Below are 15,284 nucleotides of genomic sequence, written 5' to 3' on the forward strand. Positions count from 1 at the left end.
TAATCAATTTTTTACAAACTCCAACTCGATTTTACCTGATTTATATCTTTCAACCAACTGAAATCGATGTTTATTAGGTCGGATTGGATGGATTTCTTCAGATTTTGATTATTTATTCAGCCCTAGGTATGAGTTTGGCTATATTCGTACCTTACTCGCACCTCTACACTCCTCTATCCATACCCTGTCCGTACCCATAGTGGGTTCACAATATAGTATCAATATCTTATCTATGGGTAATATATTATATACATACCTAACCCTACCTGCCTCACCTTGGTGATTGTAGGTCAGGCACGGATCGGATACCCATTTGAGTAATATTGAAATTATTCTTTTCTTCTATACTTTCACGTAAACAAACAATATAAAATCCTAAAATCTAACAAGAAAGAACATCCAAAACCTATCTACATAAAAATAATACTACAAACAACATCAAAATAATATTATCAATCTTTCAAAATTAATCCAAATCAGTCTATAACATCATAAATCTTAAAAAAAAAATATCATATAAGCAATAAAAGCACTAAAAAATATCATCTAATGTAAACAAATCAACAAAGCTTAAATTATCTTACATTAAATCTAAAACGCATAATCCATGAGTAATCATTCTTGTTGTCCATCCATTAACTCCCATTCCATCAACTCTCAGGAGTCGCATCACAAGCTCATACTATTCCTACAAAAGTATGTGAAAACATATAATATATACCAACACTACATACAAAGCTAATATCCCCAAAGAATCAATGCGCTTAAAGAAAAAACTAAAAGATCAAAGAACACAAAAATAAATAAATTGATAACTATTTTAGTTTATTACCATGTTAGTAATTGGAGAATCATCTTCGTCATCCGAGTCATCATAAAAGAGGAGAGGTACTTTGATGGATGAATCTGAAGAAGCTAAAGAACAAAACAAAACAAAACAATAGATGAATACATTGATAACAAAAACAAAAATATAAATAAATGCTTAGATAAAAATAAAATTTGATTTTTTATATCTTTTTCTGTCCACAGCCAATTTTGATAACAAGTTAATGGCTCCACTATTTTTGGGTGAAGCTTATTTCTGAATGAACTCAAAATTTTACTTTTCATACTAAAACAAAACTTAGATAGAACTGAGCTCACAGGAATGGCTAAAATGTCTCTCGTCATTGCTTGTAAAGTAGGGTACTTAATACCATTGGATTTTCACCAAGCTAGAATGTCAAAGTCATTAGATATTGATAATATATCTTCATCTAGATAATAATCTAATTCTAATTTGACATAAGTTTTTAACCTTTTTGTAGCATTAAGAAACATAGCGAGATCTGGATCATCCAATTCCAAGAAATTTTGTTGAGGGGGTGAGGAATTTGAAGATTGCTTATCATTTTCTATCTTAATAAGCTTTTTTTTATATTCTTCAAATAATTAGATACAAAGCTTTTGAATCTTATCAACATGATCAGAAACTTTATCATAATAAATTTTCTTAAAATAGTACTATAATAGTACTGTCTTGTATTAAAGATCTAAGACACAAGCAACATCTATAGCACCATGAATCATATCCCAATATTTATTATACTTCTCAAGCATCTTTTCCATCATTTTCTTCATCCTCTCATTCAGATCATTAAGCCACTCCCTCAAACATATCTTAATCTAGCAAACCTCGAAAAAGTAAAGATTTGTAGTTGTATACTTGGTTCCAGACCACAACTCTATCACATTATGAAAGATTCTTAATTTATCACACACAATCTTTGCAATCTCTTAATCTTGAGCAGTCTGATAAGACTTATATTTTGAATCACGTTGACTTAAATGAAAGAAAATATCTATATAAGGCAATGCACTCTCAAGCATTAGATATATAAAATTTCATCGAGTTCTACAATCAAGAGAATTTCTTTGTCACTTTGACTTTTATTTATCGTGCTACCTCTATGAACTTTTTATCTCTCTTAGGCATAGTGATTCAATACACAATACTTAGAACTCTTTCAATTCCACTTTCAATCACACCTAACCAATCTTGCACAATCAAATTTAGGATATGTGTACAACAATGCATATGAATAAAAGTTTTATCTAATATTAACTCACCACGAGTCAATCTATCTATCATGATCTCAATGACACCATCATCAATAGGATAATTATCTAAGATAATTATAGAAATCTTACTATCAATCCCTCAATTCATCAATGTATCCATCAAGGCATCCGATATAACTTCCTTTGTGTGAGGAGTTGGCATATAGCAAAACTTATTAAAAGGCAAGAAAAGAAACAATTAAATAGTTAGCAAAATCTAATATATTAAAGATCAAAAGTTAACACCTATATGTAAAAGAACTTAAATAAACATAATATGTTTATTAATACCTAAGGACATGCTTTTGTAAAATCCATGAATCATCGATGTAATGGGCTGTCACAGCTATGTAACCCCTCTTTTGATGTTCAGTTGTCATGGATAACGTACAAGGCAAGTTTAGAAACTCACCTAATATCTTTAATAACTTGCTTTGATATAACTTTAAAATATCATTTTTTATGGTATTTCGACTAGGGATCTTAAAGAAAGGTTGAAGAGACGTTGAATATTTTCTAAATCCTTCATGATCCACAATTGATAATGAATATTCATGCATCACAATCATATCAACTAATGCACTTCTTGCAACATCTACATCAAACGTGTATGTACCAATAGTTATCTTTCCTTCCATCTTCTTTTGAGTGGTTTTTAAAATTATTTAATGAACATCACTGTGTTTCCTCTTCGAATACATTTTGATATGCTCCCTCAAATGAGAAGTGCTACTCTTAGTCTCCATACTTAAATATTTGAAATAATTATTATATATGACTTTTCAAGTATTGTCCATCTTTTTTTTCTTAAAATGCTCCCAAACATTAGAATACAATTTTAGTTTACTACTCTCTTCATTTTTAATTGTTGGTGTAGGTGCTACAATATTTGAAGATAGAGAGGGTGAATTATCTTGACTTGAGATTGGTATTATCTCAATCAGTGTTTGACTTTATGTATTGCTTTCACCAACCTCTTTCGACTTGTTGCCCATAGCTGTAAAATGAATATCAAAATCTAAAAATATTATAAATACATCCAAATATGATAAGAGATTAATCTAACATTAAAAGTGACCAAACCATAACCAAAATTATAGCATTTCTTTTTTATTAATTTGTAACATAAAGTAAGGATGAAATAGACCAAAGTCATTTTATATCATGACTAAAGTTAGTAAAAACAAGAGAGAAATCAAATTAAAGATAATGAACATACTTTTTACTAAAAGATAAAAGAGTTATACATGTCATAATGTATGATTGTCAATACTCACAAATATTTAAATCAAAAAAAAGAATACTGTAGGTTTTCTTTAAATTCACGACAAGCCTATATCCAGTATGTTTCTCATGCTCAAATTAGATAATAAATTCAACAAGAGAGGCTAAGAGAGAGTCTTACCATTGGTGAGGAGATTACTACCTTTGGAGGTCGAGAGAAAGAAAAGTGACTAGAGTGTGGAGGTCAAAAAAGAAAGTGCTTGATTATTGCTGAGGAGGTCGCCGTCGAAGAAGAGAGGAGAAAGAGAATAGAATTTTATTATTAAAAAGAGACTAAATCTAGGATTTTTTTTGGACTTTTTTTTTAATTATCATTATGATTTATTAATTGCAAGTATGTTGGTTTTTGTTCTTTGTTTTATATATGATACTATAGATAATAGTATATTAGTACTAATCTATCAACACAAATGGATATTTTATATATATAATAATATTATATATATAATATACCATGGGTTGGATATTATCTGCAGATATAATCATATATCCATACTGGATACAAAAAATTCTACCCATATCCATATCGGTACCCAAACGAGGTGAGTATTTTTATACCAAAATGGGATGGAATGGGGCGGGCACCCACAAGTTAGATTTCATTTGCCATCCCTAAGGTTAGCTTGGGCTAGTATTAGATGCCAATTATTGCTGAAACAAGTGAGACGGGTTTCAGATATCTATCTCTACTTGATTTTCATTGAAATACTTGATAATGAAGATTATTACAGCCATTTTCATGAAAAAAATAAAAACTCACCAAAGATTCTCTAGTGGTAGCAAGAGGAAAGAAATCAAATACACTTTATATGATACAGACAAAATTATGTAAGGTAGAGGTAAATATAGCTGAAGATTCTACCACTAAATATGACATAAGCAGCTTAGCCACATGAGCGAAAAGGGACTTGACATCTTTACTAGAAAAAAATTATTTTCTATGAAAGGTAAGTCACTAAAAACATGCACAGAGTATTTAACTGGCAAATAATATAGAATCATATTTCATAAATTCTCTCCATATAGAAGATCACATGTTTTAGATTTGATTTACATTGATGTTTGTACTCGAGATGCTAGAACTCTTAGTGGTGCTTTATATTTTATTATTTTTATTGATAATTATTTTAAAAAAGTATGGATTTTTATTTTAAAATCTAAAGATTCGATGTATTCAAGCATTTTTATACTAGTGTTACAAGAAAAACAGAAAGATAACTAAAGTATATTTGGAAAGATAATGATGGTGAATAAAGAGATCTATTTGAGGAATATTATATAGATCATTACATCAGGCTTGAGAAAACTGTTACTAAAATATCTCTACATAAAAGAGTTACTAGGGGAATGAATCATACTATTTGTGAAGTGGTGATATAGATTACATCAGGATACTTGATGACCTTTTTAGGGGGATCAATATTATGATAGTTTAAATTATAAAAATATATTGCTTTGTCCACTATAGAGGCCAAGTATATTGGAGTGATAGAAGTTTGCAGAAAACTTTTGTAAATTAAAAATTTTTTATAAGAGTTGGGTTTAGAATAAAAAAAGTATATACTTTATTGTGATAGTCAAAGTGTATCCATCTTTTAAAAAACTTAATATTTCATTCAAGATCCAAGCATATTGATGTGAGATATTATTAGGTTTGGGATGTTTTGAAGATAAATCTTGAGAAAATCTATACTGATAACAATAAATCGGATATGATGACTTAAAACTTATCCATGAAAATGTTGATTATTTGCAGAGAGAAAGCAACTTGATAGAACCTCCCACATAGATCAAGAGGAAGAGATTTGTTGATGTGGTCCCTCCTCATATAGGACCCATATCCTCTTAAAATAATAAAAAAATATATGGCTCTATGGGTTTTTTCACTAAGAGCATTGCTGTGTGAGAAAGATGTGGTGGCACGATAATAGTGGTGGTGAGAAAAAGCAAAAAATGAGAAAAAAATGAAAAAAAAAACTAAAAAATGATGTTACTTTATTAGATGATCAGATGATTGATTGTATCCTAATTTTAATAAAAATTTAATATCTTGTTTCCAACATTGAGAACTACAAATCAAATGATTTCAATCTTTGAAAAGCTTTATTTATTAATTATTTCAAGCATCCATATATTTAATGAGGTTTGTCCTCTATTTCTATTTACTATTTAAATCTATTTTATTGATAATGCTTATTTTTATTGTCGAAGTCAATATTTATTTTTGATGATATATTCATGTAATCTATAGTTGATCTATAAAAATTCTATAGTAATTCTATTATTCTAAATAGTAAAAGATTCACATCAAAATTATAGCATCTTTTTTATGAGTTGTTTGATTATTTTTTACTTATTAAATTATCTGATTAGATCATAGAGATTATTATTATTTTACAATATCTCATATAATTATACAAAGAGAGAAAAGAAGTTTGCGATATTATTGTTCTTGATTGTAATTTTTTGCAATGTAGCTCCATAAGTAACTAAAAAATAATCAAAAAAATTAAGCTATCGAAGCTAAATAAGTGCTTGATATAATAACTAGTATAACAATATAATTTTTATAGTTCGAGTCAAACTTACAATTTTTGCAATATAGATACAACCATGTAAACCAAAAACTCATTATGTAAACTAAAAGTATTTCAGAATCAATATCGAAATCAAATGATTACACCAAAGTTTCCAATGATATCAAAAGATTATATCTTTTAAAAGTATTCTATTAACTCATCAGTCTATACAGCTAAGGTTATATATAATTCCTATGATAGGGCTCAATATACCACATTTAATTCCTATAGAGTAAGTTTCTAATACTGTATTTAACCCCTGTAGAGTAGATCCATAGTACTGCATTTAACTCCTACGGAGTAGATGTATAGTATCAAGTTTTGAAATAATCAATACCAATTGCCAAAGTATAACCCCCGGATGGCAGGATCCATAATGTAGATGGACTAAGAGTTTAGTACATATACATAAACTCAATTTAAATAATTGTTACTAATATACATATAGGATTGCAATATATAAAATTTTAAATCAATACATAAAATCTATAAAAATGACAATTCATCAAATTTTTAATAATCAATATACAAACATGAATAATATATTCATAATTATTAACACAAATTTTGAATATTCATATCAAAATTTTTTTGGAATTTCATCAATCAAAAATAATTTTAATAAATATATAATTATCAAATTACCAAAATACCAAAATTACTCAAAATATAAAATACTCATAATTCTATGATTTACACTTGGCTCGCTATAACCAGTATAATAAAAATATTCAGCAACAACTAAATTAAAGAACATTCTCAACTATATGTGTTCATTATTTTATATAATTATTTTAATTAAATAAAAATTATTTACCTTGCAGATATCTACTATCAAGTTATTTAATGCTTCACTGATAATTTTTGAAACCTAATAATCCAAAATATACATATATATCTGAAATCAACATTATATTATTGTCTTATAATAATTTATAAAATTTTTTAAAATTTTAAAATCTAAATTTTTAATTAACTGCCCCTTCTATGCACCATAGTCTCAATTTGAGATTATTTATCCTATCAAATAACATCCAAAAATTTTCAAATTTTGCAAATTGATTGAGTAATGAGTTAATAACTCTTGATTAAATTTTTATATTGAAATGCTTAACCATTACAGAATTAAAAATCCTAGACTATCATAGGATAGAATCTATTAGCCCAAGATTACTTCAATTCCTTCATAATACTTTTTTTCTCTGACTTATCCCTGCCTTATCATTCCAAAACTTCAAAATTATCTCACTAATTACCTTAAACCATTCAATATAGATTCTATAATCTAAAAAATTAAACTTAAAGAGAGATTTGGGCCTTACCTTAATTGAGGAGGGAGAAGATAAGGAGCAGCAGTCAACATGAAATAGAAAGGAGAAGAAGAAGAGGAAGTTGAGGGGAAAAAGAATATGGGCCAAAAAAGAGGTTGAGGAAAGAGAGAGAGAGAGTGTGTGTGTGGGAGAGAGAGAGAGATGGAGAGAAGATGCTATGGGGAGAAGAGGGAGAGAGAGAGAGATGGAGAGAAGATGCAATGGAGAGAAGAGGGAGAGAGTGATGGGCTAGGGGGTGTTGTCACAAGAAAGAGAGAAATAAGAGAGGATTCGGTGGATGGCAGTGGAATAAGAGATAAATTTTTTCTATTTTGATTTAGATTAAGGGTGGGCATCACCTTACAAGTGGGCTCCAATTTGGTTTGGACTGGCTGGGCTAGTCATGCTTCACATTCTCCCTCCTAGTTAAATCTTATCCTCGAACAAAATTTACATACCTAAATTTATAAAAAGATGAGGGTATCTCTCATTGATCTCATCCTCCAACTTCTAAGTAGCTTCTCTTTTATTATGGTTACTCCACTGAACCAAGATATAAAAGATAGTTTGGTATCTTCGAACTTGATCTTTCCTATCTACTATCCATATTGGCTCCTCATCATAAGTCAATTTTTCTCTAAGCTATAAAGGTTCCTACTTTATAATATAATTAGAATTTGATATATATTTCTTTAGCATTGATACATAGAATATAATATTGATTTCAATAAAGTCTGATAGTAATGCAAGTTTGCAAGTCACATCTCCAATTTTATCTAATATTTTAAAAGGACCCACAAATCAAAAGCTCAATTTACCTCGGATATTGAATCTCATAATACCTTTATTAGGCGATGCACTTAAGAATATACGTTCATCTACTTGAAACTCTTCCGTCTTCTCATATTAGCATAACTCTTTTGCTTACTTTGAGCTGTATAGAGCCGCTCTCTGATTAGTTGCACTTTTTACACAGTTTATTGAATAATTTTAGATTTCAATAATTTTCTTTCACCTACATCATTTCAATAAATAAATGATCTACATTTCTTGCCATACAGTGCTTCATGAGAGGTTATTTAAATACTAAATTGATAACCGTTATTGTAAGCAAATTCCATCAAGAATAAATATTCCTCCCAAGAGATTCTTAGATCCATGACATAAGTCCTTACCATATCCTCTAAAATCTAAATAGTTCTTTCTAATTGGTCATATGTATGAGAATGAAAGGCCATACTAAAATTTAGCTTGATCTCTAATGCCACATACAAATTCTTTCAAAATCGAGATACGAATCTAGTTTCTCTATCTGTTATTGGAACTCTATGCAATCACATAATTTTTTTAACATATAGTCTTGTCAATTTTTCAATTGAATGGCCAACTTTGAAAGGCAGAAAGTGTGCTGACTTAGTTAATTTGTCCATAATCACCCAAACGGCATCATTACCATTGAGGGTTCTGAATAATCCAATCATAAAATCCATTGTAATGTTCCCATTTCCACTCGAAAATGCCAAGAGGCTATAGTTGTCCTACTATTTACATATGTTCAAGCTCTACTTATTGCCACATCAAATATTATGCAATTTACTGAGCAATTTCTATCTTCATATTACTCTAACCAAAATTTTATTTTAAGTCTCTATATATCTTAATACTCCAAGGGTATACTATATAAGTAGTATCATGGGCCTCCTTTAATATTTTCTTTTTTAGTTCTACAACATTAGGCACATATAGTGACATGCCAAATTTTAAAGAACCATTACTGTGAATATAAAACTCTGGTCGAGTACCTGCTTCTACTTCACATTTAATTTTTTTGTAGATGAGAATCATTGCTTTAAGCTTCTTTAATTTTTTTAATCAATGTAAGCTGAACTATTAAATAAGCTAGAAGTTTACTAGAGTTATGCATCAACATCTCAATTGCTAATATTTTCAAATCTTCTAAGATCAACTTTTGGGTATTGATCATATAGCCAAACATTTTAAAGATATTTTGATCAAGACATTTGCTATGACATTAATTTTTTCTAGATGATAATTAATAGATAAATCATAGTCTTTTGGAAGTTCTAACCATCTTCTTTGTCTCATATTCAGCTCTTTTTGAGTGAAATATATTTCAAACTTTTATGATCAGTATATATCTTACATCATTTACCATAGCTAGATTTAAAGAGTAAAAGCAACAACTGCTAATTCTAAGTCATTGGTAAGATAATTTTGCTAATAAGATTTTAACTGTCTTAAAGTGTAAGCCATTGTCTTACCATATTGTATTAAAGCACATCCTAAATCTTTTTTAGATGCATTACTATAGATAACGAAACCTTCATTCCTAGAGAGTAAAGTTAGAACTGGAGATGATATTAATCTCTTCTTTAATTCTTCAAAATTCTATTCACATTCTTCTATCCATTTAAATTTAACATCTTTTTGAGTTAAATGGGATAATGGCATAACTATGTGAGAGAACCCCTTAACAAACTTTCTGTAATAATTAGCCAACCTTAAGAAGCTACGGACATCCAAAATATTGGTTGGCCGACTCCACTTAATGATGGCTTCTATCTTGTTTGGATTTACTAAAATGACATCCTTTGATATTACATGCCCCAAAAATACTATCCTATCTAGCCAAAACTTCATATTTCTTTAATTTTGCATACAACTGCTTTTTCCTCAACACTTGAAGTATAGATCTCAAATATCTTTCATAATCCCCTTTGTTTTTAAAATAGATTAAGATGTTATTAATAAAAACTATCATAAATTGATGCAAAAAGAGTTTAAATACTCTATTCATTAGATCCATAAATACTGCTAATACAGTAGCCAATCCAGATGGCATCATCAAAAATTTATGATGTTTATATCTTATCTTAAAAGCTATTTTTGAGACATCTTCTACCTTGATTTTCAATTGATAGTAGCCCGATCGAAGATCAATCTTAGAGAAGACTTGGGCTCTCTATAGCTGATCAAATAAGTCATCGATCCAAAGCAAAGGATATTTGTTCCATATAGTCATCTTATTCAACTCTCTATAATCAAACCAAATTTTGGTCTAGGGCTAGCCAAGAAAATAGATGCGGCAATTTATAATCTAAATCATTAATCCAATCAACAAACAACATGCTTTAAGTTGGCTTTGGTTTAACAGAAATAAGTTTGCGTTATAAATAGGTCAACCCATTTAGACCTATTTATTAAATGAGTTGGATTCAAGTTTGGATCTTTGACTCATTTAGCACATTTTAATCTATTTAATAATTAGATCGGGTTATAAACTAACCCATTTAATCCATTTAAGATCTATTTAATCCATTTAAATTCTATTTGACTTTTTAGATCTATTTAAATTCATTTAATCTGTTAAAAGCCAACAAATCTATTTAACTCGTTTAATCTAACTTGACTTATCTATAAATAGTTTATGTAAGTCAAGTTAGATTGCCGATTTAATAAACAATTTGGATTCAAATTTAAATTTTTTATCTATTTAATAAATAGGTGCTATCCGACCTGACCGACTTGATTACCATCTTTACATATTTAGATTTTTTGATCTTATATAATTATCTAAGATCTGTCCAGCATATAGCAGATATAGAATTAAATATATACCTACATGGGTCATCATATTTATATCGAAACAAAAAAAAAAGAAATTAAGGACTTATTTGATTCGCAGGAAGTGGAGGAGAGAAGTGGTAATTCTTGAAAAGTAAAGAAGAGTCTTCTTATTTGGGTAGAGTTTTAAGAGGAGAGTAGGACTGAAAATGGGTTAGGTTGGGTCGGGCCACATCTCTGCCCGACTCTAGCCCAAATTTTTTTGGGGCTTCGGGACAGATTTAGATCCAAAAATTTTTGAAGAATTTAGGCGCAAGCCTGGCCCGAGCTCGAGCTTAAGCCCGGCTCAAATCTAATTGGACCAGCCCAATCAAGTATTCAGCAGCTCTCTTCCTTCTCTTAAAAGGAAAAAAAAGGTTAAGTCCTAACCTCCAGCTCCTCCACCTCCCTTTGCTCGCGGCCGCACCACTTACGGCTGCTCCACCTCCCTCCACCCATGGCTCCTCGCACTTAGTTCCCCTCCCACGAGAGGAGGCAGCATGCTGGAGGTCTAGTATTTCACTGTAGGACCTAGGAGCAGTAGTACATTCGGTATTAGGGATGATGGGCTGCGGAGCGACGATCTCGATAGCGCTGAAAGCCCGACGGTAGGTGGGGTAGTGGAGGGAGTAGCTCAGGTAGGTGTGAGCGTATTGGTAGAGATGGCAGTAGAACATGCATGCTGCCTAAAAGGTGGCGGCCGTGGGATTGCTGACAGTTGTGGAGGATGGCGAGGGTTTGTCGGCGACAGAGGCGACGATGTGGATCTTGACATCGAAGAGGGATATTTGGAGGGGTCGGAGAGGATTGATCAGGCATCGAAAATGAAGTGGAAGGCAGCAATTTGCATCGGGGGAGTGGTTGCAGTTGGGGTGGAGGAGGGCAAGACGGTGGTAGGCTAGCTTGACAGTGGAGGGGTCGTGGCCATCGGGGAAGGAGGGGAGCTGGAGGACGACGTACTAGTCAATGTGGTTGTTGACATGGTGCTAGGAGGCGAGTGGGATGTCAGCGATAATGAGGATCTGGTCAATGCCATCGATGAGGGGGTCCACCTCCATCACCCGCTCCATAAATCGCTTGCTCCCCATAAGGTCTCGCACCACAAGGAGCTTCTCTGCTATCTCCGGACACTGCTTCATTTTTGCCCAACCCTTAGGATCCATGGCTTCTTCTAGCTCTCTCTCCGATGGTGCGGCGAAAAGAGAGGGAGAAAATAGGATATGTGCTGGAGAAAGGTCATTCAATATGGCATGTTATTCATCGTGGGATATAAGGGATAATGTTGCGTGTTGTTCACCAGGGGATTTAGCATGCAATCGGACTCTTAATTGGGTTGACTTCGGATTCGAGCCTGGGTCGGACCAAAAATATATCCAAACGTAGCGTGAAAGATAAATGGATCATATAATTAGGCCCAAACTCAGCATGAACTCTTTTAAGACTAGCCTGAAGCTCAACTCGAAATCGGACTAGCCTGAGCCTAGTTCGAAGACAGAGAATATAAAAAGTTCTTTTCAAAGAAAAATACTTCTCATATCTCATGGAAGTGAAAACTCATGAGAGAGGTGGATTTTAGAACTTCCAATGGGATAAAAATTTTTATTTTTTTTCAAAATTATTCTTTTAAAATTTATGATTGAAATTTTATAAAATATTAATGAATGGTTAAGATGAAATATTGATAAATGATATATGCCAAGATCTCCATTTTCTCCTCCTTGTAAAATTAATATAATATTATATTAATAATATCTTAATATTTATATTAATATAACATAATATTTATTTTAATATATATTATAATTTATGAATATTATTTTGATATTTATACTAATCTAATATTTTATTAATATTAATATAATATTAATATATGTTAGTATTATATTAATATAATAAATTATTATAATTGAATAATATAATATAATATAATATAATATAATTATATTAGTATTAATATAATATAATATTATTATTTATATAAAATTTGTAAGTAAAAAAATATGATTTTATATTTATTAAAAATATAATAATTATTTTACATAAATTTTTTAGAAATACAGTCGTTCTCGAGTCCGCGGTGGCGCACCTTCGTTCTTCACCGAGGATACGCGTATATATTAGATTGGTTGGTTACTTTTTCTTAGAGCGTCTATCCCCTATTTTTAATTTTATTTTTCCGCAGTGGAGCCGGTCGGGCCAAGTGGGGTCGTAGGCTGCCGTGCACCGGATCAGGTGTGCAGCAAGGAAAATTACAACGGATCACAACTCCTTAAAACACGCCACGTAAGCTATTTTTACGCAACATGAAGCCCAAATATGAGAGGGGAAAAGGAAGCCAACAGGGCTCTGTTATTTCCGCGAGCAGCGTCACTTGCCTCCTCTATTCTCCTCCTGGGCCGTCGTCGTGCCGCCGGCGCCACCGCTCCGTCGAGAAATCCTGCTTCCCTCTACGCCCTAGACCCGCCATCGCCACCATCTCCCAATCCTACTCCGAATTGATTTGGGCCGGATCTAACTCGGGAACGGGACGATCGCCGTAGTTTCCAAACCCTTCTCTACCTCTCGGTGGATCTCGCTGTCCCGCCACCATTTTTAGCTCCCATCGATCTCGAGCTCGCTCGCTCGGTCGATCGATCTCGGAATTCTTTCCGTCTTCTAGATAAGCTCGCTGGCCAACGACTAGATCTTGAGGTACCTCATCGGGGTCTTGAATTCCATTTCTCTCCCACTCCCTCTCTCTCTCCCCCCGCACATATGGATTTGTCGGTTCGTAATTAGCTTGTTTGGAGGCTGAGATCTCGGTTATGAGTCGTCTTTTTCTCGACAAATTTCTCGAACACGATGGAGTGTTTGCTCTCTCATGGAACCTGATTCGTATGGATTGATGAATTGCGCGTTCTTGAAGAATTTTTCTTTTTAGTGATACTTTGTGCGATTTATTTCAGGCTGGTCAACATGATGAGCTCCGGACGGAGTAAAGGGATTTTTGATGGGCTGCCCATTCCTGCTGACAAGTCTGTAAGTTTCAAATGTCGAGCAGTAATCTTTCTCCTCTTACCCTATTGCTTTTCTTCATCGAGTTTCTGAATAAGTTTCCATCGTTTTACAGTCAAATTCTCATCCAGAATGTGGTTGATATAATTCGTGTGAATTCTTGTCAAGAAAGTCATTTGGATGATATAATTTGTGTGAATTTTTGTCAAGAAAGTCATTTGGATGAAACCATAGAAATAGTGTATGCTAACATGAAATGGACAATTGAATGAATCAACACTCATTCACTTGTCAGCATTCATTAAAAGGCTAGTTTAAGCAAGGAAGTGTTTTAAGCCGGAAGAGCTGATGGAAATCTTTATTCTACATGAAACATTCAACGAGGAGTCTAAATTACCAATCATGATTGGGAAAAGCAAAATGTTTCTGATCTGAATGTTATGATCTTGATATTGCTTTTTGTACGCTACCAGTTCTCTCTTGTTGATGTTGGTGCTTTCGGACCTTGTCCCTTATCCCTTATCTTCATGCCTATCTGCTAGCATCACATAACTTGGCTTTGTTCTACCCTACCATTGCTGGGAAACTCTCTTATAACATATCCAGATTAAGGACCATTCACATCCTGTTATGAAAGGCTAAATTCCAGGAGCATGCATCCTCATAGTAAACTCCCACTTACTTTATACCGGGAGTCATTGCCTCTTAATTCCAAAGGTCCACGCCATATACTTCACCTCCAAGGTTATATAGAACTAAAAAACATGGTTATTTTAATAGTAATATATTATATTAAGGGTCTAAGATAACATTCTTCTAGTTGGTCTAAAATAATCAGCTTTAACAAAATCAAGGAAGGCATATTTGATCTTTCACTACATCAAATATCACTGGAAAAGCTGGATCAGCAAACATGTTAAAAAAGATACAACGATTGGCGACTCTTTGAGAAGTTATAGATCTTTGCTAAAGATGAAGCCTTAATATTATCTCATTATATACAAGTAAATATGCTAGCTCTAAGCAGTGTTTTTTGGTCATCTCCAACAGTAAATATATTGTATATAAGAGAATGAAACATGAACAAACAAAAGGGGACCAGTGAACTAACAGCTAATTCCAATAACAAAAGCAAGAGAGTGAACAAACTAATGAGCAAAGCACAAGGTTCCTGGTTTTATTGTTCATCAGGAGGGTTGGAACCTGTTGATTGTGGTTACTTTGGAAGGATTAGCAGACTTATCTCTAAGATGAGGAATGGAGAGGGTGGAAAGAGAATGAGAGGAAGTGGGATGTGGTTGTTGAAAGCTGGACTCCACAACCAAGAAGCATTTTCTTCAAATCCCCCCACCCCACAACACCCCCCCACAAAAAAAAAAGGAAGCTGATC

The 15,284-nt window shown here is 32.3% G+C and overlaps 1 protein-coding gene and 1 pseudogene across 1 annotated transcript in view; one reads left to right on the forward strand and one right to left on the reverse strand.

Annotated features, from left to right (window-relative positions):
- Positions 1-726: 726 nt before the first annotated feature.
- Positions 727-12,063, reverse strand: LOC105060471 (uncharacterized; annotated as a pseudogene).
- A 1,167-nt stretch (positions 12,064-13,230) lies between these two features.
- Positions 13,231-15,284, forward strand: part of LOC105060457 (exocyst complex component SEC8) — a 79,325-nt gene continuing 77,271 nt past the window's right edge. Inside the window, exons 1-2 of the mRNA XM_073260957.1 lie at positions 13,231-13,591; positions 13,846-13,918. Of these exons, the coding sequence (XP_073117058.1) occupies positions 13,856-13,918 (63 nt within the window). The 5' untranslated portion in view covers positions 13,231-13,591; positions 13,846-13,855. The remainder of the gene's footprint in view (positions 13,592-13,845; positions 13,919-15,284) is intronic.

This window comes from Elaeis guineensis, chromosome 7, assembly GCF_000442705.2.
Source record: "Elaeis guineensis isolate ETL-2024a chromosome 7, EG11, whole genome shotgun sequence".
Classification (NCBI taxonomy): domain Eukaryota; kingdom Viridiplantae; phylum Streptophyta; class Magnoliopsida; order Arecales; family Arecaceae; genus Elaeis; species Elaeis guineensis.